Raw genomic sequence first — 24,641 nt, 5'->3', positions numbered from 1 at the left:
CCTAAAAAAACAATAATGAATAAATGATTAATGCATGGGCAGTAGGCTATATTTTTAACAGACGTGTTGTTTTATGGACTCAAGTGAACTACATATTATGCAAAGCTTAAGTAACGTTCACCCAATTAATGTATGCAAAGGTGTACATGCTCTGTGAAAGGAGAGAGGGAGAGGGAGAGAGAAAGAAGAGCAGTAGTACCCGGATGTACTGTACTAAACGCACCTCCCCCTACACTGCTCTGCTTGGCTTTCCACCTCACTCGATCCGCTCCCTCTCTCGCAACCAACTGCTTCCCCCCCTCTCTCTGCGGATCAGCCGGACTCTCTGCAGTGGAGCACCCGTCATCCATCGACAGCGAAGGCGAAAACACAGGGAAGCGACCTCACATGTCAAAGACCGCCTAATCGGCTTTCATAAACGTTTTCCACCGACCCCGACACCTCGACGGCGTTCGCTTCGACACCCACTTCTCTGCCTGTGAAGACTACGCTACCAACAGAATGGTAAGGAGAAGGAACAATCGCTATTCGTCACTCTGGTGTGTGCTATGTGTGTACACCACCGCGGAATTAGCTTTGGGTTTGACACCGAACACTTGATATTGCTGACTTGGTCGAGACCAGTTCGATCCACTGGTTCTCGGCCACACAGCTGACTTATCCAGGGCTCTCCTGTATGTGCTAACTATCTTTGTTTTTTCGCATCCAGCCTGTGTTGATAAAAAACACCACCATGGTATGACTGAGTAGAGTGGGCCACGTTCTGGCGGCTTCCTTGCTCTCTGTTGCCTTTTTTATTTACCTACACCAGGCTCAATGCAGTCCACATAATTCTCCAAATTGTGTTTAGCACGAGCGTCAGACAACCCATATGTAGCTAACCAGCGAGTCGTACCACAACCGCGGGTTGTCGAAGTGATAGAATCCAAGTGAAACATTGTATCGCCAGCTAGCTAATACTCAGGGCAACACTGTAGCCTTACGGCGCCGTAACATTAGCTGCAAGCTAGTTTGCGTAAATTGAACTGGTTTCAGAACTTACAGGCTATCGCCTGCCTGTGACTGTGAACAACGGCCATGGCAAATACCAGTTTCCTGATGTTCTTCATCGTGTTCCCTTGCATGATCCTACGCCTAAAATAGTGTCAATCTAGTAAATGTCACTGTTGGGAGCTGTCAACTGTAGTTCCCCGGTTTGTGTTTATGTGTTCCCCTGGAAAATTGACAACTGCTCAATGCAACCAAACTGATCGAGGCTGTAAAATGCAAGACTTAATGGGTTGCTTCTACACCAGTCCTTCGGCCTCGCAGTGTAACGTAGACACCATTCTGGTTGTGTCTCTCGTTTTAAGAGCTAGTGGTGGGAGGAGGATTATTGAACTGCCTTCTACCACTACCACCACCACACAGCAACACTAGCGTACAAGCTATCACTAGTGCGCAATTTCTCGGTGTTGATCTAGCCGATGAAACTCAACGTTGTGTTTGAGGTAGTAGCCGGATGTACGGATTTGCTTGATTTGTTTGCGCCATGGTGGGTTTCTGTAGCTTGCTTGCTTGGCTGTCTTCCGTGGGTGAAATCTGTACGTTTTACAGAGGCAGGCAGGCAGGCAGGCAGGCCAGCAGTAACTAGTGGAAGCAGGGAGGAGGGAGGCGATTGTGTGGTGGAGGCGTTGGGGCTGAACATTATCATCACGACTCTCCCAGCTCTGGTGGTGGAGGACGAGGATGGTGCATTGGAGAGAAATGTGTTGGTTTGGTTGACTTATGGGTCATTCACACCACAAAACATGCTTGCAGCAGTAGATATTCATTTCTATCCATTTGCATTCAAGCAGGCCTGGTCAACTCCACACCATAGCCATGTCCATTCATGCATGCAAAGCAAACAGTGTTGTTGCGTTGACATTAATTTGCATTAATAGGCATTTAAATTTCTCTTGCAGTCTAAGCTTGCAGGCTTGCAGTAGACGTTAGCTTCCATCCAACTGCTTCCAAGCAGGCCCCTGCTACTCTTCATGCGCGTCGCACAGCAAACTAGCTTGCAGTAACATTCATTTGCAATGGGCATTATTTTCTGTGGTGTCCAAAACAGCAGGGCCTGCTCCAGGTTTGCAGTAGTTCTTTGTTATCGTAGATGTTCATTTGCAACAGATACTGCTGTGTATTCTGTTGCGTCCCACTGGGGTCTGGTACTCTCCATCCATGTCCATGTCAATGTCCATGTCAATGTATGCAAAGCATGCAGACAGTGCTGTTCAGGCTTGCACTGCACGCTCTCTCTCTCTCTCTCTCTCTCTCTCTCTCTCTCTCTCTCTCTCTCTCTCTCTCGCGCTCTCTCTCTCTCTCTCTCTCTCTCTCGCGCTCTCTCTCTCTCTCTCGCTCGCTCTCTCTCTCTCTCTCTCTCTCTCTCTCTCTCTCTCTCTCTTGCTCCTGCTCCTGCTCGCTCGCATTCACGCAGGCAGGCACACGCACGCATGCATGCATGCTTCAACGCAGCACCGAAATCGAGATATCTGTAGGTGTGGGCAGCATTCATCATGAACATGGAATTCCCCGGTGTGTGTGTGTGTGTGTGTGTGTGTGTGTGTGTGTGTGTGTGTGTGTGTGTGTGTGTGTGTGTGTGTGTGTGTGTGTGTGTGTGTGTGTGTGTGTGTGTGTGTCTGTCAAGGCCTTTCCTGACAGTTAATCACACATTTTGATGTCTGCACTACCACCACCAGTCCCCACTGCCGCCCACACACATACGTACATGCACGCTCACATGCATGCTCTTAAGCATGCGCAGACACACACGCACGCACGCATGCATACATATAAATGGACACATGTGCATGCACGCATACTCCCACTCATGCACACCCTTGTGTTGCTTAGAAGGCTGTGAAAATCCAACACTGGAATTGTTTTTCCACATTGTAATATATCCATTCTTGTGCATGTGTTTGTGAAAGACTGTCCACTCCAACTCCCGTTGTCATTGTGACACAGCACTCCACAGCACACAAGTGTTCACTGCACACAACGAAATTGCATTTATGCTTCACCATTGCAAGGGGGCAGCCCCCAATGGCGCCCCAAGGGAGCAGTGCGGCTGGGCGGTACCATGCTCAGGGTACCTTAGTCATGGAGGAGGATGGGGGAGAGCACTGGTTACTCCCCCCACCAATCTGGCAGGTCGGGAGTCGAACCGGCAACCTTTGGGATACAAGTCTGATGTTCTAACAGCTTACCCATGATTGCCCTGATTTGATTTCAATAATTAGACCTTTCATGCCCTCACCTGCTTTATCTGCTGGGTGAGCTGTTGGTGTGACAGTTGGTTCCTTGCTTGAAGAACATTTGGTGTGTGTTCAATAATATTGTATTGCAATATATTGTATTATTGGGTATCTATATATCATGACCCCTGGATATATTGATGGATTAGAGAAGGGGTGGGAACGGTTTTCATTCGGGGTGAGGGGCACTTCAAATTTATCCAAGGTCCGTAAAAGTCCTCCAAGGGCTGACTATGATCTCAAACCAGGATTAACCCTTGCACTGTAGGCCTATATTGAAGGCAGCCACCTTTAAAACAGACTCCATCTTCTCTAAATACCCTGAATATAACTTAATTTTATGGCAAATGTAATTTCTAAGATTAATTTACAAAATGTCATATTTCATGTGAAACTGCATAACATTAAAATTATGTCGGTGGCTGGATAAAATGGCTTCAAGGGCCGCTAATGGCCCTCGAGACACAGGTTCCCCACCCCTAGATTAGAGACTCTATTTGCAGGGGTGAAAGATGTCAGGCATGGTATCTGATATTAGGAGTATACTGCCCTACAATATCAGAACGCAGTATCGTGAAAATGGTCGAAAATGGGTTTAGACCGCAAATTGGCTTTAAAATACCTTCTTTTTCTTGTGTTAAAATTTTTTGGTCCAACTTGGTCCCATTTCAGAAAAAAAACGCAAAAAAACGATTATACTGCGCTTTTTGGTTTTAGGAGGTTACGTGTTAAGCTTACTAGCCAAGAACGCAGTATAACGCGCATTATACTGCACTTCTCCATTGACACCGTGGTTTTGGTGTAGACAGTAATACCACAACAGAACGCAGTATAATGATTTTTCAGCTAAAAAGCAATGAGAATGTTATTTTTTTGCTTTTTTTCTTGTGTGCATAAATTTCCACCATAAAAAAAGAATTATATGGAAGTGTCATCATCACTTGACCTCCAACACAGTTGCGTGGCCAGAAAGGAAACTTTGAAGCCTTTTTTCTCAGTTTGCCATTTTGAATTATACTGCGTTATGAAATTGTAGGGCAGTATACTACCCTTAACATTACATGCTAGCATATACTATATACCATGAACTGTTTGGTAATGCAAACATGACATTACTGCGTCATCATTACCCTTTATTTTGCTACACAAGGGACTAATGGATATTTATCTTAGGAGAATTATAGGTGAAGTCCAGTGTAGATAACAAAAATGAACAAAACATCAAAATGCAATGTCACGACTGAGGCAGCGGGGGTATTTGTGGCTTTGCACGTTGGTTGGATGGGCGCATACACCTACGCCTCTAATACCTAGCTACGTTACCCAGCTGTGATAATCTTCTTTTCTATGCATTTATCCCCATATATTGTACATATTGTAAAAGATATTCAGACCTGATGGTATTTTGGCGAGTTTGTTTACAAATTTAAAATAATCGTTGTGTTGTTTTTTAATTATTATTTTAGAAAGTGTTAAAGGTTAGGGCTCTTGGGGGGCGCTGTGGTGCAGCGCGCTAAGCCCCCCACATTTGGGTTTGCATGCCCACGGGGACCCCGGTCCGAGTCCGGCCTGGGTCATTTCCCGATCCCACCCAGTCTCTCTGTCCCACTCGCTTCCTGTCACCATCTCAGACTATCCTATCAAATAAAGGCATAAAAGCCCCTAAAATATATATATAAAGGTTAGGGCTCAAGATTTTCTTCTGCTATCAAAAGCCTGGGTGGCGATGTTGTGAAAATTGTCACAACCGAGGCAGTGGTCTGGTTGTTTCTTTGCATGTCGGACAGCGACCTTACACCCACGCCGCTCCTTAATCTCTAATCCCGTTACCGTTAAAGCGTTGTCTGTGTGTGTCGACGTGGAGTCAAAATAGCACCGACCGACCGTTATAGGATAAATGCTCTTATTTTAGCCTGGTGTCTGCTTTATTTTAGCCTGTGTTGTTGCATGGGACCATGTGACATAAGGACCAATGTTTTTGAGGTTGACGGTAGATATATATTTTTTAAAAGATTAGATATCACAGCCTAGATTGGTTGCAAAGACGTTGGTTATGGTGTTATTGTTTTTTTGTCTGCTTTGACATTTAGCATTGGTGGTATAATAAACAAACAAGTTCCATGGGTATGACCCATGATGACCAACATTTTTTCAGGTTGAGAGATTGTTGAGTGTTATAAAGACTAGATTATATGGCAATCTGCTGTGATTCGTGAAGAAATGGCTGAATTTTGTTGTGTCTACTTTGATGTTCAGTAGTCGTGGTTTCTATGAATAAACAAGTGCATGAATCTCCACCACCTCCAAAGTGGGATGGAGGCAGCTCTCTGACCTCAATTGTCTTCACTGGGGACTACATAACAACAGAGGTCGTCCCCATTTTACCGTTGCTAGAGTAACCTAAATACGTTACATGTAGGTAAGACTTAACTTAAGTCCTGTGAGGAACCCTGGGGTATATTCCAAGAACGTGGTTAAGTGATGAACCTGGCTTAGTTGGACTAATTTGGTTCTCACGCGATGGATCTGGAACATAGACAATCGCTTCGCTCTGGAAAGGCGCGGGTGTGTTCAAAACAGCTCGAACCTGATTGGAGAATTCACATGGCTTTTTTTTATCACTACTACTTCAACCACTGACTAGTATATACCCTGCCCTGCGATCTCACCCCGCGATTCGGATTAGACAGGCCATGAAATATCTGATGACGTTCGGGCTCGTCTAAGATTTCCAGACCCTGGTGCGAGCTCACAAAGTTTAATGAAGATGCACGAAGCACGAAGGGTCTGCGTGAGAGCCAGGCTATAGTTGGACTACAGGAAGTGGTAAACCGTCTAATAGACAGTCCAAAAAGGTGGCATTTCATCAAGAAAATGAGGCCTGGCCCTACCATGGCACAAATGATGGGGCACTCTGTTTGCTATGCGGCCAACCCGGGTGCGATTCCCAGCCCAGGTCCTTTGCAGACTGCAGACCCTTCCCTGTCTCTCTCCCCACTCACTTGCTGTCATCACCTTCACTGTCCTGTCAAATAAATGGGGGGGGGAAAGAAAATGAGGCCTGCATAAATATCTACATTAAGTTGACCTCAAAAGTTAACTTAAGGGGGTGGTCGTGACAAACCTGGCTAAGTAAGCTAACCACGGAAGTGGTAACCTTATACACGGATAATTTGGCAATAGCTCAAGATTAACTTAACCTGGTTTACTAGTAAGCAAGGTTCTTGAAATCCCCCCTTGCTCAGTAGTAAGCTTATATCAGTTTAAATTAACATTGAGGTATTGGCAAATCATCTCATTGAAGAGTCTGGGTTCCTTCATGTTCTTGAGTAAAGGGCACCTGTGGGGCTATCTATTAGCAGGTGTACCCTCTTCCTGTAGGTTAACTTAGCCAGGTTTATCACTTAACCCTCTGAGGTCCGAGTGCCCTTCAGAGGGCAACTTGTCTCCAAAAACAAATCTGTAACTCTGTGAGTTTTTGTCATTGAAACATATAAGTCACACCATTAGAAACCTCAGACCTTCCAGGTTCCAAATATATATATATGAAATGAAAATACTTGAAAATGTCAGGGTGGTGCAAGCAGCCTAAAAGCCTCTGAAAGGCCTTAGACCTCAGAGGGTTAAAGGGGTATGCCACTATTTTGGGGCTTAATACAGTTAAAATCATTGGCTGGGGTTTATAAAGGTGGTAAAGTGTCTTATTTTTCATGTTAAGCGTTGTCTTGCTTTAAGACAAGTTAAGAGGGAGTATGTCGCTAAGCTAGTGAAAGTCAATGCATCCATGTAGCAACGGCTTACATGAAAAATAAGACACTTTACCACCTATATAAACCCTGGCCAACGATTTTAACTGTATTAAGCCCCAAAATAGTGGCATACCCCTTTAATCATGCTTTTAGAATATCCCACAGAGGTTTAGTCAGAACATATTTATTATCATCATCATTGTCAATTTTCTTCTTGGAGCAGGCGTCACTCTTAATTATTACAGTCTCTGAGGGTGCTGGCCCAAATTTCAAATTCAATGTTTCAAGAAGGAGGCCGCACCTTGCATAGTAGTGTTTTTTTATTGCACAGACGCGTTTCGGTGTGTGCCTTCTTCAGTGTGCAGTCTGCACACTGAAGAAGGCACACGCCGAAATGCGTCTGTGCAATAAAAAAAACACTACTATGCAAGGTGCAGCCTCCTTCTTGAAACATTATCATCATCATTATCATCATCGCAGCCATCATTATTTATCAAATTGTTTAAGCTTACACGTCAGTCATGGGTAAGCGGTGAGGGCGTCAGACTTGTAGCCCAAAGGTTGCCGATTCGACTCCCGATCTGCCAGGTTGGTGGGGGGAGTAGTCAACCAGTGCACTCCCCCATCCTCCTCCATGACTCGGGTACCCTGAGCATGGTACCATCCCGCCGCACAGTTCACCACCAGGGGCTTCATTGAGGGCTGCCCCCTTGCACAGGTGAGGCATAAATGCAATTTTGTTGTGTGCAGTGTTCACTTTTGTGCTGTGGAGTGCTGTCACAATGACAATGGGAGTTGGAGTTTCCTAAATGGGCTTTCACTTTCTTTCATTAGCATCATACTCTTTTTCCACAGTGTGTGTACAAAGCCCACCAACAACGTGACGTATGGGTCATTTCACGTGAAATCAGACACTTTGGGACCCGACCGACACAGATTTCAATCATACTGGCTGTGCCTGTTTAGTAGCAAGGTAGCACAAATTAATTTGTAGAGCCAGAAATGAGCTTTCAAACAACACCTCAGACATCTTTTTGTGACTTACACTGACTGATATAATCATGGCTGAATGTTAAGTGTCCTACCCTCATATGTAAACCTTTGCTAATCTGTTTCTCCTAATATTGGTGTCAGATTCACACAAATGCAGTTCTGGGGTGATGCCTTGCTACTAAACAGGGACAGAAGTTATGATTGAAATCTGTGTCGGTGTCGGTCGGGTCCCGAAGAGTCTGATTTCACCTGAAATGACCCATATACAAGGCTGCTGGTGTCCAGGCTCAGTGGCTGATTTCAGGCTTGACAGAGTTTGTTTGCAAGAATAGAATATTGTCATTAGGTTTTTCTTATTTCGAAAATAAATAATAATATTTATATATAATAAATAATATTTCGATAAAAGTTCAGTCCCAGGATTTTCTTCTATCAGACCCGAATGCAATGGAAACGGTTTAGAGATGGGGCAGCTCTGTTGTTCCTGCTTTTAGGTGTTGAACTTGAACAACATGCAGTGTTATCACAATATTGTGGGCAGTTCCAGTTTGAGACTTAGAAAGTAGGAAGTGGGACAAAATGGACCTCTGCAGTTAGTGATTTTACCCTAGTAAGGTGATGGAATTACTAGTAATTACTATTAAAATTAATATTATGAAATTAATCATGTAATTAATGTAATGATAAGCTGAAACACTTACTGTACGGTGGTAATACTAGTAAATATTACTTCAGTAAGTAGTAAATATTCATGAAAAGATCAAATGTTGGCAGTAGACAGCACAATTTTACTGAATAGGGTAGTTGCAATACCTACTTTGGCCACCATCTTACAAAATGCACCGTTAAACACTTGTAGACTCTGTAGCCTACATACCTTACACTACCTCTTAGCTTACTGTAAGTCTAGTGTAAGGACATGCTGTTACACACACAGGCCTACGTAATTGCACTGTGCCTGAAGTATCTTTCCCTCCTCTACCATTCTATGATTATACAGTATGTTGCGGTTAGTTCCCTACTAGTGGCGATGGCCACTGACCCTGGATTTGCTGGCTATGTCACAGGTCATGTCAAGGGTCACGTTGTGTGACACGGGTGTCTTTTCAATAGAGTCCTCCAGCTTGTTTAGCATGACAAGTACAGTGCATAAAAGCATCACCACAGGTGTAACTGTAAGGATTTAAAAAAAAAAATTTTTTGAAGGGGGGGGGGGTGGTCCTTTATTTGTGACAGGACGATTAGAGAGGCGACAGGAAACGCGTGAGGGAGAGAGACGGGGAAGGCTCTGCAAATGACCCCGGGCCAGAATCGAACCCGGGTTTGGTTGGGCCTTATGAGACATCTGAAGCCGAATCAAATTCTGAAGTAGAGAGAGAGTCCGAGGCACTCTGAAGTCTGTATTAAAAGTCCTTTATTATTACATGGACGTCAATTATCAACTCATCCCATCTCTCTTTCTCAAATCAATTTCTGTTTAATGAAATGGCTTGATGTGGTTTGTAAGAGCCACTGAAATCAGTTTCTGAAGCCTATCACTGGTTGTTTTTAAGTTCACCAATAGTGATGGCTGGACCCATCAGATGGGCCAAAGATCAAGTCAATGGCCTCCCGGAGGCATCAGGCTCAGATGGCATCGACAGAGTCCCTGTACTGTTGGCCCATGTTCTTAACATGACCTACAGGTGAGAGTGAAGATTTTGCACATCCCAGGAAAAGCTTCAGGACAAAGGCTGACTACGTTTGGAGTGAGGAGAACGCAAACTTAATATGTTTTTTCTTCGTTTTTTTATTTTTATTTTTTATTTTTTAACTTTTAAAAAATCAGATTATGTTTTGACCACTGTCTTCATCAGATCAAGACAATGGTCGAATCGCTATCCTGCCATGGAATAAAAAAAAATTCAGATTTTTAGTTTGCGGACTCCTTACTCCAAACATAACATAACATGACATAACCCTTTGCCCTTTCACCTCTCCCTAGCCTAGGAGGTTAGGCAAGACCTAATTCAGTTTGTCCTTGCTGGTTGCTAAAGTTAAGCCACCCCTGTTTGACCTCTGACTTCTAACTATTATTGCGTGAATATGAGTGAGTGGGAATGAGACGCCCTGAAGTGGTTCTTGTGTGGAACAGAAAATTGTGTTTGTTGAGAGCTGGTTTGTAGTAATTAATTCCTTGTACTGTAATCTTACCTATTTTGGCTCCCATGTGGTGTACAGATAGGTTCTGCAAAGAACCATTTTGTTAGCAAGTTACATCTTTTGTTGTTTACCGTTTGTTTCATACAATCAAGGACAAACAGTGGCCTACCTCACGGAACACACATGTAGACGGAACATTCTAGAATGCCACATTGTTGTACACAACCCAAGGGAATGTCTTTGTGTGTTCATTTCTACGTGAGGCTAGTAGTGCCTCTTCCATCAGATTGTTGAGCAAATTAACTCTTTAAGTTGAGTTCATTTTCTCTCAATATAAGATGTGTCTGGATGTTTTATTGCAGCCATTCTCAAACTTCAGAAGACCAAGGCCCACTTTGAAATGTGAAAACAATTCTATAATATAATATAATGTAATGTAATGTAATGTAATATAAATCAGTTATTAATAATTTCTATGCATGTGTGTGTGGTTTTCTGAAAGGGAAACAAATGATAAAGGATAAAATTACTCCTAAATACTGAATATGAAATTAACAAGAAACAAGCCAGCATTCAGGCTCAAAGAAATATGCATTAGCCTTGACCTAGCCTATGTGAGCTAAAAACTAATGCTGCTTAATAGTTAGGAAATACTGTAGGCCTAGGAAGTCAAAATGGCAATGTTTCCCCTCACAACCGACTGAAAAATTATTACAAATATACATTGTACACATAAATCAACACCATCTGCATGAAAATACACCATATCACGACGGCAGATAGAAAATGTAACACTACACATCGCGGGTGTAACTCGTGCAAAATAATTAGCGGTGAAATTTTAAATCCGCGATTGAAATAATGACGCAATGTTTAAACATAAGTTAGTCTACATCCTGCCTAATAGTACTCCGTAACACATAATAAAAACACCAAATAAGTAAGTATACTCACGTTTCTGGACGTACAAAAGACATAAGATCACTAAACAACATGTGATTATCTAACCAACATTTGAGGACAATTTTTCCAGGACAGTCCTCTGCGGCCCACCTGAGGGCTGCGGCCCATAGTTTGAGAATCACTGGTTTATTGTATCAACATTTTGGCAAAACGGAACAAATAGTTTGTCATTAGAACATAGGAGAAAGAGAATATTGTGTGCAAGACAGAAAACGGACGGTCACTAGTGATCGCTCAGGTGTTGGAACTCTCGAGCCATGTCAATTCATAGATTATGCACCTATGTGGATTTCTCATGTCGCTTCAATCCTTTTTCATTCACTTTATATCGAATTATCTTCCACTAATCCACCTCTGCCATTCGAATTAAGCTATTGAGACAAAGTTGGTATTGTATCGATAGAACTGTGTTTCCATCATGTGTGCCGCATCAATTAATTGATGTGCATCGTTTTAAATCGCATCTTCTGCTGGAAAGAGAACTAGTGTCTTACACATATCAGCCATGAATCTCACATTGCTCTAATTTCTCAGGGTGACTTTTAAAAATAGATTCTGTGTGCGTGCTGCATGCGTGTGCATGCCCACCAATCGTTTGATTTCTATCATTAATGTACAGTCCCAAGAAAAAGTTTGTACACCCTTTGAAATTTCTTACCTTTCTGTTAAAATTGGTCATAAAACATGGTCGGATCTTCCCGGAAATCACAAGAAGGAACAACCAGAGTCTGCTTTAACTAATTCAACCCCAACATTTACAAGTTTTCATATTTTCATTGGCCATAAGATGTAAACATTCACAGGACAGCAAGGCATAAGTAAGTACACCCTAGCATTCAATAGGTTTTAACCCTAAGTTAGTCACAATAACCTCAACCAGTTGTTTCCTGTAGTTGCAGATCAGATTAACAAAACAATCTGGATGTATCTGGTCTCCCTCTTCTTTAGAAAACTGCCTCTCGTCAGCAAGGTTTGTGGGATGTCTGGAGTGCATAGCTTTCTTGTCTTTATGCCATATAATCTCAATTGTTTTTTGTCAGGGCTTTGACTGGGCTATTCCAGAATGTGTATTTCATAATTATGAAACCATTCTAAAGTCGATTTGCTTCTAAAGTATGGGTTGTTGTCACATTTCAGGACCCATACTCCTGTGTGCTTCAACTGTTTGACAGACTATCTCACTGTTTTCAGTAAAATATCTCGATAAACTTCTGAGTTCATTGTTCCACTGATAATAGCAAACTGAAAAGGGCCTGAGGCAGGAAGGTAGCCGCATATAATGATGCTCCCGCCACCATACTCAAAGGTGGAGATGATGTTTTGGTGAAGGTGTGGTTCTCCAGTTCTCCTCCAAACATGACATTGTGTGTTCCCCTGAACAATTCAACTTTGGTTTCAACGTTGGTCTACAGAATATTTTGCAGTAATTCTATGAAGCATATAAATGCTTTTTCGCAAACCTCAAAGGTGCAGCAATATTTTTTTGGTCAGAAACCCCATTAATTTTAGATTGGCAGAATTAATCCCATTTTTAGCTATTCTTGGTTACATCTCCTCTTCTGAGTATGGTGGCGGGAGCATCATTATATGCGGCTTCCTTGCTGCCTCAGGCCCTTGACAGTTTGCTATTATTAGTGGAACAATGAACTCAAATTTATTGTGATATTTTACAAAAAAAAACGCGAGGAAGTCTGTCACACAGTTGAAACACACAAGAGTATGGGTCCTGAAATGTGACAACAACCCATACTTTAGAAGCAAATCGACTTTAGAATGGCTTCAGAATAATGAAATACACATTCTGAAATAGCCCAGTCAAAGCCCTGACAAAAACAATTGAGATTATATGGCATGAAGTCACGAAAGCTATGCACTCCAGACATCCCACAAACCTTGCTGACGAGAGGCAGTTCTCTAAAGAAGAGGGAGACAAGATACAAACAGATTGTTTTGTTCATCTGATCTGCAACTACAGGACAAGTCTGGTTGATGATATTGCAACTAACTGAGGGTTAAAACCTACTTAATGCAAGGGTGTACTTACTTATGCCCTGCTCTCCTGTGAATGTTATGGCCTTATGACCAATACAAATATGATGACATGTAAATGTTTGGGTGGAATTAATTAAAGCAGACTCTGGTTGTTCCTTCTTGAGATTTCCGGGAAGATCAGACCATGTTTTATGATCAATTTTGACAGAAATGTAAGAAATTTCAAAGGGTGTACAAACTTTTTCTTGGGACTGTATGTGACCGTCTTTTGTCTGTACACTGTAGTCAATATGTGTTTACAGAAACGCAGAGCAGTGGCCTACCCTTTTTTTTCACCAGCAAACATTTTTGATGTGTGCAGAGGGTTCTAGAAGCAAAGCAGGGGATTCTAGAAGCAAAGCAGAGGATTCTAGAACTCCCTCCACAAGTGTAGTGATAATTCAACACTGTCTTGGAGAGTAGGACAAATTGGAAACGTGTTAAAAATGTACTGTGTGGTGTTCTGTTAATGGCACTCTGTCCCAGTTTTAAGGGGTGTCTGGAGGGAGATACAATGTGTGTCGTCTTCTGGCATTCACGGACATTGGCTGAAATCAAGCCCTAAGTTGGCATGGATAGATATTACAGTATGAGCGAAAAGATGGGTAGTCTGCTACCTTAAAGGTACATTATGTAGGATGGTGTCCAGGTATTGCAACTGTGCAGTGTTCATTTTCATGAATACTAATAACTTGTCATGACCTAAGTGATACAGTAATATTTACTTGTATGACCAATGTAGAGTACGTTTTGCAGCTAAAAATGGCTGACATGGGGGAGATCCACCTTTTCATGTATGAAAACTGTAATTTTTCCATCCATAATGAATAGTAGTCACACACACACGCAAACGTTCACGAACATGCAGAGATACACCAGCGGCGACGCGACTCAAGCGATACGAGAGACTGAGGAGACTAGAGTATGTCCGTACAGGCAGAAGGCAAAGCATTCAAGCATTCCCATTGGCTGTGGTCACTGACCTCTATACAGTCATTGGCTGTCGCGGCTTGTCGCCGAACCGCGTCATAAAAAGTTGAAAAGATTTCAACTTCAAATTGTCGCGCTCGTCTCGCATATCGCTCTAGTCTCCAGAATCGCTTTTGTCTCTCGACTCAATACAAAGTCAATTACTTCCGTCGCTCGACTCGCTCAGATCGCCGCTGGTGTATCTCTGCGGTAATGCACACACACACACACACACACACACACACACACACACACACACGTGCGCATTCAATTGTAAAATACTACATATTCCCACTACCAAACACACACAAAGGAAAGACTTGTTGATGAGCAGCATGAATTATAGTTATAAACATGGCTCTAAATTCACTTCTTTCATCACCAGCCAAAGATGTTAATCTTGCTAGTCAAACATGCACTCACGAATGGGTCAAAGTGGATAGTGATTTGTTCTTTTCTACCTGCCAAACTTAAATTTCACCAGCATTTGGCTGGGTGGCTGGTGTTCATTTAGAGGCCTGGTTACAAACTACTAAAATAACGCATAGTTTACCTTTTAATGGTTCCTAACTTTTCCTGTCTGTGGTAGTGATGACTAAATTCTGGATAAATGAATACAATAGAGGTAGAAGCCTATGATGTGGAGAGAGGGCTATGCGATGGAGAGAGGCCCAAGATGTGGGCCCCCCAAATTACCATCTTTCATGCCCTAACCTGTAACCTATGACCTGTACTTTAATAATATTATTAATAATGATAGTAACAATACATTTTATATGGAAGCACTTTTCTTTACAATCAAGGTCACTGTACAACGTTTAAAACACCAGTAGAAGCAGACATAGTAATGGGCATTCATTTAGGCATCATCGGCCCTTCTTTGAGCGTTTCTCAAAAGCAGAAATCCAGGTGCAAGACGTGTGAGAGAGTGACAGAGACGGAAGTTGATAAGTGAGGAAGAGCAAAGTGTCAGACGAGATGGAGAGAGGGAGAGAAGAAGAGAGTGAATGGCAAAGGTGAGAAGGAAGAGAAATAATGAGAATGAGGGAGACATGCCATCTTTTATTTGAAACATTCCCCTGCTTTCCCAGTCCTTTCTTCTCTTCCGTCTTTTCCGGGTTCTCTTCCTCGTCCAAGGGGAAGCCGTTTCAGGCATAGCAGGGCAGGGATGGAATCTCCTTCCATTGTTCCAATGGTACCCCAACTGGGGGCTGGGACCCCTAGGGCAGTGGTACTGGGGGGGGGAGTGGGGGGGTCGCAGACAAAAGGGACATTAAAAGGACACTGTGTGAGATTTTTAGTTGTTTATTTCCAGAATTCATGCTGCCCATTCACTAAAGTTACCTTTTTCATGAATACTAACCACCAGCATCAAGTTCTAATTATTCATTATGACTGTAAAAATTGCACTTTTCATACATGAAAAGGGGGATCTTCTCCATGGTCCGCCATTTTGAATTTCCAAAAATAGCCATTTTTAGCTGCAAAAATGACTGTACTTGGACCATACTAGAACATATTTGTTTAATACTTAGTAAACTTTCATGTAAAGATCAAATTTGGTAATAGGCAGCATAGTTGCAGTACCCTTTTTGACCATTTCCTGCACAGTGTCCCTTTAAATAAAAATGGGAAATCCACAAGTTAACTCCCTAGGAACATTTTGTTTATAATTAATTTGTCCATGAATATTGCTCGATTTTCCATTAATACTTTGTCAGCTAATATTGCTAGAAATCCACAGTACAGCAAATACAGTGCATCTATTAAGTAACCGTACAAGTGAATGCTGTTGCTAACCAAATTATGGAATTATGTTAGCTATTAACTGTTAAGCTGTGGATTTCCTGTATTTATGCAAAGTCCCTTTTGTCCCTCAAGTGAAGAGGAAATCCGAAGGCTCAGGGAATTGTTCAGAAAAAATCTTAAAGGTGCTCTTTGGTGTTGGGGAAAAAACAGTATCTTGTCCAAAAAAAGGAGTCCAAGGCACTCTTCTTGTGGAAAAATATTAAAAAGCCTTTATTGAAACATGGCTAATAAGTTTAAAAACATGGGAGCAGAGACCCACGCGTTTCGGCGCAAGCCTTCTTCAGGGTACTGCTCAAACAGGAATTCCTAATGATATACACCTGCCCAGCACAGGTAGGAAGTCACATGAACCATTTCCCAGGTAAACATTACATGCAAAGGCCACTAGCTCTCTCTCTCTCTCTCTCTCTCTCTCTCTCTCTCTCTCTCTCTCTCTCTCTCTCTCTCTCCCTTTTGTCCCTTTTCGGCCCCCTTTCAGTACCTCTGCAACCCCTTTAGGGTCTCGACCCCCAGTTTGGGAACCACTGCTCTCCTCTGACCTTGATTCAGAGGGATGGCGCCTCCTTTTTTTGGTCTTTTCTCCCACACACATGCCACACGTGCATTTTGCGCGCGCACACACAAACACATGCACACACACACACACACACACACACACACACACACACACGCACACACTTACACACACACACGCACAAAATGCACACGCACTCCTACGCAAACGCCACACGGATGCACACACACATAAACACACACTCACACACTCCTACGCAAATACCGTGCATATGCATGCATACACACATGGATACACACACACCAACAAATGAGACGCACACACTGTCTCACAGATGCGCGCACACAATCAGAACCATATACACACACACCCAAAGGCTTTCTCCCATTTCTGTATGTCCCTTTGAGAGTCTAACAGCACACACACACACACACACACACACACACACACACACACACACACACACACACACACACACACACACACACACACACACACACACACACATTCAATTGTAACATACTTTCACATTCCCACTGCTACACACACAGCAAGGCAAGAGGGTGGCCCAATTCCACACACACACACACACACACACACACACACACTCAATTGTAACATACACAGTCCCACCACACACACACACACACCAAGGCAGGCAAGGAAGGCAGGAGAGTGAGTGGCCTAATTTTTGCTGTTCCGGCTCTGGCAGATTCCAGCACTTTCTGTTGTCCTCATGCATAATGAAAGGCTATATATGCCATGTACGCACGTGTGTGTGTGTGTGGACATCTGTGTGTGTGGGCGTCTGTGTGTGTGGGCGTCTGTGTGTGTGTGTTTGTGTGGGCATGAGTGTGTGTGTGTGTGTATGTAGTGAGTGAGAGAGGTAGAGGTGTGTGTGCGCGTGTGCGCGTGTGCGTGTGTGTGCGTGTGTGTGTGTGTGTGTGTGTGTGTGTGTGTGTGTGTGTGTGTGTGTGTGTGTGTGTGTGCGTGCGTGCGTGCGTGCGTGCGTGCGTGCGTGCGTGCGTGCGTGCGTGCGTGCGTGCGTGCGTGCGTGCGTGCGTGCGTGCGTGCGTGCGTGCGTGCGTGCGTGCGTGCGTGCGTGCGTGCGTGCGTGCGTGCGTGCGCGTGTGTGCGCGCAAGTGGGGTGAAAGGAGATGATTTGTAATATATATTTGGTTTGTGATGCATCATCTTAAGGCAAGGCAAGGCAAGGCAAGGCAAGTTTATTTATATAGCGCATTTCATACACAGGTGCAACTCAATGTGCTTCACAAAGTTAACAAATGTAAATGAAAGGAAACAGGGAAGAAAGAAGGAAATGAATTAGAGTCAAAAAGCATTTAAAAACATTAAGATAAAACATAAGGTAAAAATAATAATAAAATAAAATAAAATAAAACAAATTAAATAAAAAAATAAAAATAATAAGAATAAGTAATTTAAGCTAGGGGAAAGCATCTGAGAACAGCTTTGTCTTGAGTCTAGATTTAAAGCTATCAATAGTGGGTGCATTTTTTATGTCATCTGGAAGCTGGTTCCAAAGCTTTGAAGCATAGAAGCTAAAGGCTGCCTCTCCACACTTTGTTTTGACTTTTGGAATCACCAGCAAATTCTTCTCCGTTGACCTTAGTGACCTAGTTGGTGCATACAGCTGAAACATATCCAGTAGATATGTGGGTCCCATTCCATTTAGTGATTTAAACACAAGTAGCATAGCCTTAAAATCAATTCTGTAGCTTACTGGGAGCCAATGCAGCGATCTTAAAATTGGAGTAATGTGGTCGAACTTCCTTGTCTTTGTAAGAACCCTTGCAGCTGCGTTTTGTACAAGTTGAAGCTGTTTAATGGTCTTTATTGGGGAGGCCAGTAAAAAGACTGTTACAGTAATCAACTTTACTAGAAATAAAGGCATGTATTAGCTTCTCCAGATCATGTTTAGACATCAGGCCCCTAAATTTAGAGACGTTTTTTATGTGATAAAATGAAGACTTAGTAATAGCTTTCATGTGACTGTTGAAGTTTAGGTCACTGTCAATGAGGACCCCAAGATTTTTAACTGTTTCCCTTGCTTTCAGTCCCTTCGTTTCAAGGATAGTAGCAATCTTTTGTCTCTCCTCTCTTTTCCCAAATATAATTACTTCAGTTTTATCTGTGTTCAGCTGGAGGAAATTGTGAGACATCCATTTGTTAATTTGGTCCATGCAATGATAGAGTGATTCAAGGGGGGTATAGTCATTTGGGGACATAGATAAGTAGAGCTGGGTATCATCCGCATAGCTATGGTAATTTATGGAGTTATTCTCGATAATGTGTCCCAGTGGCAACATATACAGATTGAACAGTAGTGGTCCCAGAATGGAGCCCTGGGGGACCCCACAATCCAGAGACATTGGTGATGAAGTATGTCTTCCAATGGCGACAAAAAAACTTCTTTGTTGTAAGTACGATTTTAACCAGTCGATCACTATGCCCGTAAAGCCAACCCAGTGTTCCAGTCTATGTAGTAGTATAGAATGATTAACTGTATCGAAAGCAGCACTCAAATCAAGAAGTACCAAGACGGATGATTTGCCAGCATCAGAATTCAATCTTATGTCATTCATAACTTTAATAAGAGCTGTTTCAGTGCTGTGGTAGGCACGGAAACCTGATTGAAACTTATCAAAATAGCTATTAGACATTAGAAAAGCAGTTAATTGGTTAAAAACAATTTTCTCTATTATTTTACCCATGAATGGTAGATTGGATATGGGCCTATAGTTGTTTAGTACCAGTGCATCCAGGTTGTTCTTTTTCAGTAAGGGTTTCACAACTGCTTCTTTCAGACAGCCTGGGAATATGCCTGTTTGTAGTGAGGTGTTGATGATCTGAAGTACATCTGATGATATTAGATTTAAGATGGATTTGAAGAAGGCTGTTGGTAAAATATCTAAGTCAGATGTAGAGGAGCTAAGACTTTGTACCGTTCTATTAAGAATGTCCACATCAACTAAATGAAAATTTCTCATGAGGTTAGGATTTAACTTCACCATAGCAAGCTGGTCTGAATCTTGGGTCGGTTGCACATGTGTGAGTATGTTTGCACGTATTTTTTCAATCTTTCCTTTGAAAAAGGATGCGAACTCATTGCATTTGCTGACTGAGAGGAACTCAGAGGGCATTAGATTTGGGGGCCTTGCTAGCTTTTCCACAGTGCCAAACAGGACACGTGCATTATTAATATTTCTGTTAATTATGTCAGAGAAAAAAGATTGTCTAGCTTTAGAAATTTCTTGGTTGTATTTCGAGAGTGTGTGTTTATAGATTTGGTAGTGGACTTCAAGTTTGGATTTACGCCACTGTCTTTCAGCCCTCCTGCATTCTTGCTTTAGCAATATAACTGTGGGATTCTTTCTCCAAGGTGCTTTTTCACGTCCCACTGTTTTGATTTTTTCGGGGGCAATAACATCCATAATACGGGTCATCCTTGAATTAAAATTAACCATGAGATCATCTGCACTCTCTGAGGTTTGACTTTGGATCTCTGAAAGTGCTTGCTGAAAGAGTGAGGCTGTCTCACAGTTGATTATACGTTTTTTGACTGTAACAGATTCCCTTTGAACATGAGGGTACATAGAAACATCAGAAAAAATGCAGTAATGGTCAGAAAAGCCATAGTCTTTGACACTAGCACAAGCATTAAGGCCTTTTGTTATTATTAGGTCTAACTCTTACTCTAATAGAAGATTCTTTGGCTTTTGTGTGTGCGAGTGCGTGCGTGTGCACGCGTATGTGTGCGTGCGTGTGGGTGTGTGTGGTGGCCGTTGCCTCTAGAGGATGTCCCTGGTAAATCCCAAGGTAACCGCTGCTGAGATGAGACCGCTAGCCAGATACTGTATCTCCCTCTGTGTGAGACTGTGTGTGTGTGCGCATGTGTGCGTTTGTGCATGTGTGTGTTTGTGCCTCCAGAGGATATGGCTAAAATAGGTGCTGAGGTAACCCCTGGTTAGTTGAGACTGAGCCTGAGACTGAGCCGTTTCCCCCGTGTATGTGTGTGTGTGTGTGTGTGTGTGTCTGTCTGTCTGTCTGTCTGTCTGTCTGTCTGTCTGTCTGTCTGTCTGTCTGTCTGTCTGTCGACGACACTGATGTAAACTCCTGGTTGGAGGAGACTACCCTGCTTTTCTGCTGAGAATGTTTTGTGTGTGTGTGTGTGTGTGCGTGTGCGTGCGTGCGTGCGTGTGCGTGTGCGTTCGCTCGCTCGCTCGCTCTGCTGAGACTGTTAGCTGCGTTCCCCTGGTAACCGTGTCCTAGATTGATCCTCTAGTCTGTGGTGTATTGCGTTCACCTAGCGGCCCAGAACCTCCCTGTAATCAGGCACTTGAATACGATCTCACTCACCTGCTCTTTCTTGCTCTCTTGCTATGTAATGCTCTCTCTCTCTCTCTCTCTCTCATTCTCTCTCTCTCTCTCTCTCTCTCTCTCTCTCTCTCTCTCTCTCTCTCTCTCTCTCTCTGAATGTATCGCTCAGTCTTTCTCTCAGTCTCCTCCTCCATGATTCTCTCTCTCTCTCTCTCTCTCTCTCTCTCTCTCTCTCTCTCTCTCATTCTCTCTCTCTCTCTCTCTCTGAATGTATCTCTCAGTCTTTCTCTCAGTCTCCTCCTCCATGATTCTCTCTCTCTCTCTCTCTCTCTCTCTCTCTCTCTCTCTCTCTCTCTCTCTCTCTCTCTCTCTCTCTCTCTCTCTCTCTCTCTCTCTCTCTCTCTCTCTCCGAATGTATCTCAGTCTTTCTCTCTGTCTCCTCCTCCATGATCCCCCCTCTATCTCTCTCTCCGTCTCACTCTCTCTCTCTGAATGTATCTCTGTCTCTCTCTCTGTCTCCTCCTCCATGATCCTCTCTCTCTCTCTCTCTCTCTCCCCGTCTCTCTCAGAGCAGAGTCTCCCTCTGCTGTAACCAGGCACTTGAACACCTGCTCTCTCTTGCTATGCAATGGTCTCTCTTGCTCTGTCTTTTTCTCTCTCTTTCATGTGCTCTCTCTCTTTCATGTGCTCTCTCTCTCTCACTCACTCTCTCTCTCTCTCTCTCTCTCTCTCTCACTCTCTCATTCTCTCTCTCTCTCTCTCTCTCTGAATGTATCGCTCAGTCTTTCTCTCAGTCTCCTCCTCCATGATTCTCTCTCTCTCTCTCTCTCTCTCTCTCTCTCTCTCTCTCTCTCTCTCTCTCACTCTCTCATTCTCTCTCTCTCTCTCTCTCTGAATGTATCGCTCAGTCTTTCTCTCAGTCTCCTCCTCCATGATTCTCTCTCTCTCTCTCTCTCTCTCTCTCTCTCTCTCTCTCTCTCTCTCTCTCTCTCTCTCTCTCTTTCTCTGAATGTATCTCTCAGTCTTTCTCTCTGTCTCCTCCTCCATGATCCCCCCTCTATCTCTCTCTCTCCGTCTCACTCTCTCTCTCTAAATGTATCTCTGTCTCTCTCTCTGTCTCCTCCTCCATGATCCCCTCTCTTCCTCTCTCTTTCTCTCTCTCTCTCAGAGCAGTCTCCCTATGCTGTAACCAGGCACTTGAACACCTGCTCTCTCTTGCTATGCAATGGTCTCTCTCGCTGTTTTTTTCTCTCTCTCTTTCATGTTCTCTCTCTCTCTCTCTCTCTCTCTCGCTCTCTCTCTCTCTCTCTCTCATTTGCTATTTTGTCTGCTTCTCCATCATATTCTATAACTAAGTACCTCTTTCACTCCTCTTTCCTTCATCGCCCCCCGTCTCTCTCCATCTCTCTCTCTCTCTCTCGCCCTCCCTCTCTCTCTGTACATCTCCTCTCCATGCCATTTTACATCTCCTGCTCCAACTGCCATCATCTGTCTGTCTGTCTGTCTGTCTGTCTGTCTGTCTGTCTGTCTGTCTGTCTGTCTGTCTGTCTGTCTATCTACTTTTCTCCTCTCCTGCCATTGTCTATCTCAGTAGTTTCCAAACTGGGGGCCGGGACCCCAAGGGGGGGTCGTGGATAAAAGGGACATTGTAGGAAAATGGTAAATCCACGAGTTAACCCATTGATGCCTGATGTTGCGTTGCGCAACATTGGCCCTGGTGCCTGGAGCTGCATTACGCAACATTCAGGCTCATGAGATTTGAGACAACTTTATTAAAAATCTCAGTTTGTTTGAGATGGACGAACACATATTTTTATGTACTTCAGAAGCTGAGATATTTAGGTTTTTATAGGCTGAGGGCAGCTTTTCTTAAAAAGGGCTCAGGCATTCAGAACCCTTTTTTGCAGATGCCTTAGTCGTCAATGGGTTAACAGCGTAATTCCCTATTTTTTTATCAGTAAAATTATTCATTTGTATGTTTAGTGGATGTATTTGCCATCCTGTGGATTTCTAACAATATTAGCAGACTATTCATGGAAAATCTAGCCGTTCCATTCATTTCGGGTCATGAAAATGTTCTTGAGTCCAAAAGGGGCTCCCCACTGAAAAGGTTTGGGAACCTGTTTGGCCTATTCCATCCTGCCTTGTCTTTTCCTGTCTCCCTCACTCATCTCTGGCTTATTCTCCTTTCCTCCCTGGCTTACTGTTTTTTTTTTTATTCATTCTAAGTGCATCCGAACAGGGTGAAGTTCATAGCAAATTAGTACAACAGAGGTTCACAATACTGGACATATCATCACAATACTTTTGATGACTAATCTTACCCTGTCCTGTCAAATAAAGGCATGAAAGACCCTCCAAATTATTACAATACCTAAATGACTTCTTTTGTTCAGGGGGGTGTATACTAAGAACATGGTTAAGTGTTAAACCAGGCTTAGTTTACCTACAGGAAGTGGTAGGCCTGCTAATAGATATAACGGCAGACATTTTTTTTAGTTAAGAAAATAAGGACTTCTTTTAGATGGTTTACCTCTTCCACAAGGTTAGCTTCACCTTGTTTACTACTGACCCAGCTTATTAGTAGTATAAGTTACTCCCTTGATGTGCCTTGTGAAGTGGTGTCTGCGTGGTATGTGGTTGTAGGCCTATGTCTTCCCTGAATTGCATGGAAGCGCATCAAAGCATACTACAAACCACATTTCCCTTTGGTCTTTGTCCGTTGTCTACCTTGGTTTGTTTTTAAAACCCAAAGAGTGTCCATCCATCCATGTACACACACACACACACACGGCACACACGCACACTACGCATCCGTGTTCGAAGTTTTGAAGCAGCCGCCTGTCATGCTTTCTTTTAACAACTGTCTGTCATGTTAGCTTCGATTGTGTGACTACCGTGAAAGGCCAACACACGTCAAAAACAACGAGTCAACGTAGGATATAAGGATATATACAGTATATATATATATATATATTTTGTCTTTCATTATTTATTTTTATTTTGTGCAGTGGGTAAGAACACTTGTGTTAACTGTCAGTTATGCCATGCTTTGATTTTGCCACCAACTTTAAATGCCAGCACACAATCAGAGAAAGGAGCCAAGTACAAGGATATTTGTTTTTCGCTTGTATATTTTGTACAGTGGGCATTCAATGACTCTTGACTGGCCGCTGCAGACTGGCATCATGCAAAGGCGTATTCATTTCACGGCAGTGCATGCCACATTGAGGTTCAGCTAGGGCTGCACGATTATGGAAAAAATCATAATCACAATTATTTTGGTCAAAATCGTAATCACGATTATTAATCACGATTATTGATTTTTTTGCAGATTTAAAAAAAAATTATAACAAGATGAAATATAACCAAGAATGAATCATATACGGGATGAGCAAAATAAAATGAATTGTAATAATTATGGAAAGGCAATAGCATGAAACTTAGGTGGACAGATTTCTGGCCATAAACACCATCCTGTCAGTATGTTCTGGCTCCAAGGACGCTCTCAAAGATAGGTCACTATTGCCACGATTAAATCATGATTAAAATCACGACTTCGATTTCACAATTTTATCACTTTATTTTATTTTATTATTATTTTCGATTAATTGTGCAGCCCTAGGTTCAGCGCCTTTGCGAGTAAAATTGTGGTCCTCAACCCCATGGGAAAACACTTTTGCCATTTGACCAAGACCAAAACCATCCCTAAGCCTAACCTGCCGCTGAGCGTTGTGGACCACGAGTCAAATGCAAAGGCGTAGTGCAAAAACTCAATAGATAGACGGTTCAAATTGGAGTGTTTTCTTACCTACTTGTATGATGTTGGTTACTGTGTTGGTTGTTGAA

General features: G+C 42.9%; 1 protein-coding gene across 1 annotated transcript in view; it reads left to right on the top strand.

Moving 5' to 3' along the window:
* The first annotated feature begins 238 nt into the window (after positions 1 to 238).
* ppp3r1b (protein phosphatase 3 (formerly 2B), regulatory s1ubunit B, alpha isoform, b) overlaps positions 239 to 24,641 on the top strand; it is a 58,704-nt gene continuing 34,301 nt past the window's right edge. Inside the window, exon 1 of the mRNA XM_063199485.1 lies at positions 239 to 504. Coding sequence (XP_063055555.1) covers positions 502 to 504 — 3 coding nt within the window. The 5' untranslated portion in view covers positions 239 to 501. The remainder of the gene's footprint in view (positions 505 to 24,641) is intronic.

The sequence above is a fragment of the Engraulis encrasicolus genome, chromosome 1, assembly GCF_034702125.1.
Source record: "Engraulis encrasicolus isolate BLACKSEA-1 chromosome 1, IST_EnEncr_1.0, whole genome shotgun sequence".
In the NCBI taxonomy this organism is placed as follows: Eukaryota; Metazoa; Chordata; class Actinopteri; order Clupeiformes; family Engraulidae; genus Engraulis; species Engraulis encrasicolus.
The sequence above is the reverse complement of the archived record's forward strand: the minus strand, read 5'-3'. Positions and strand labels throughout refer to the sequence as shown.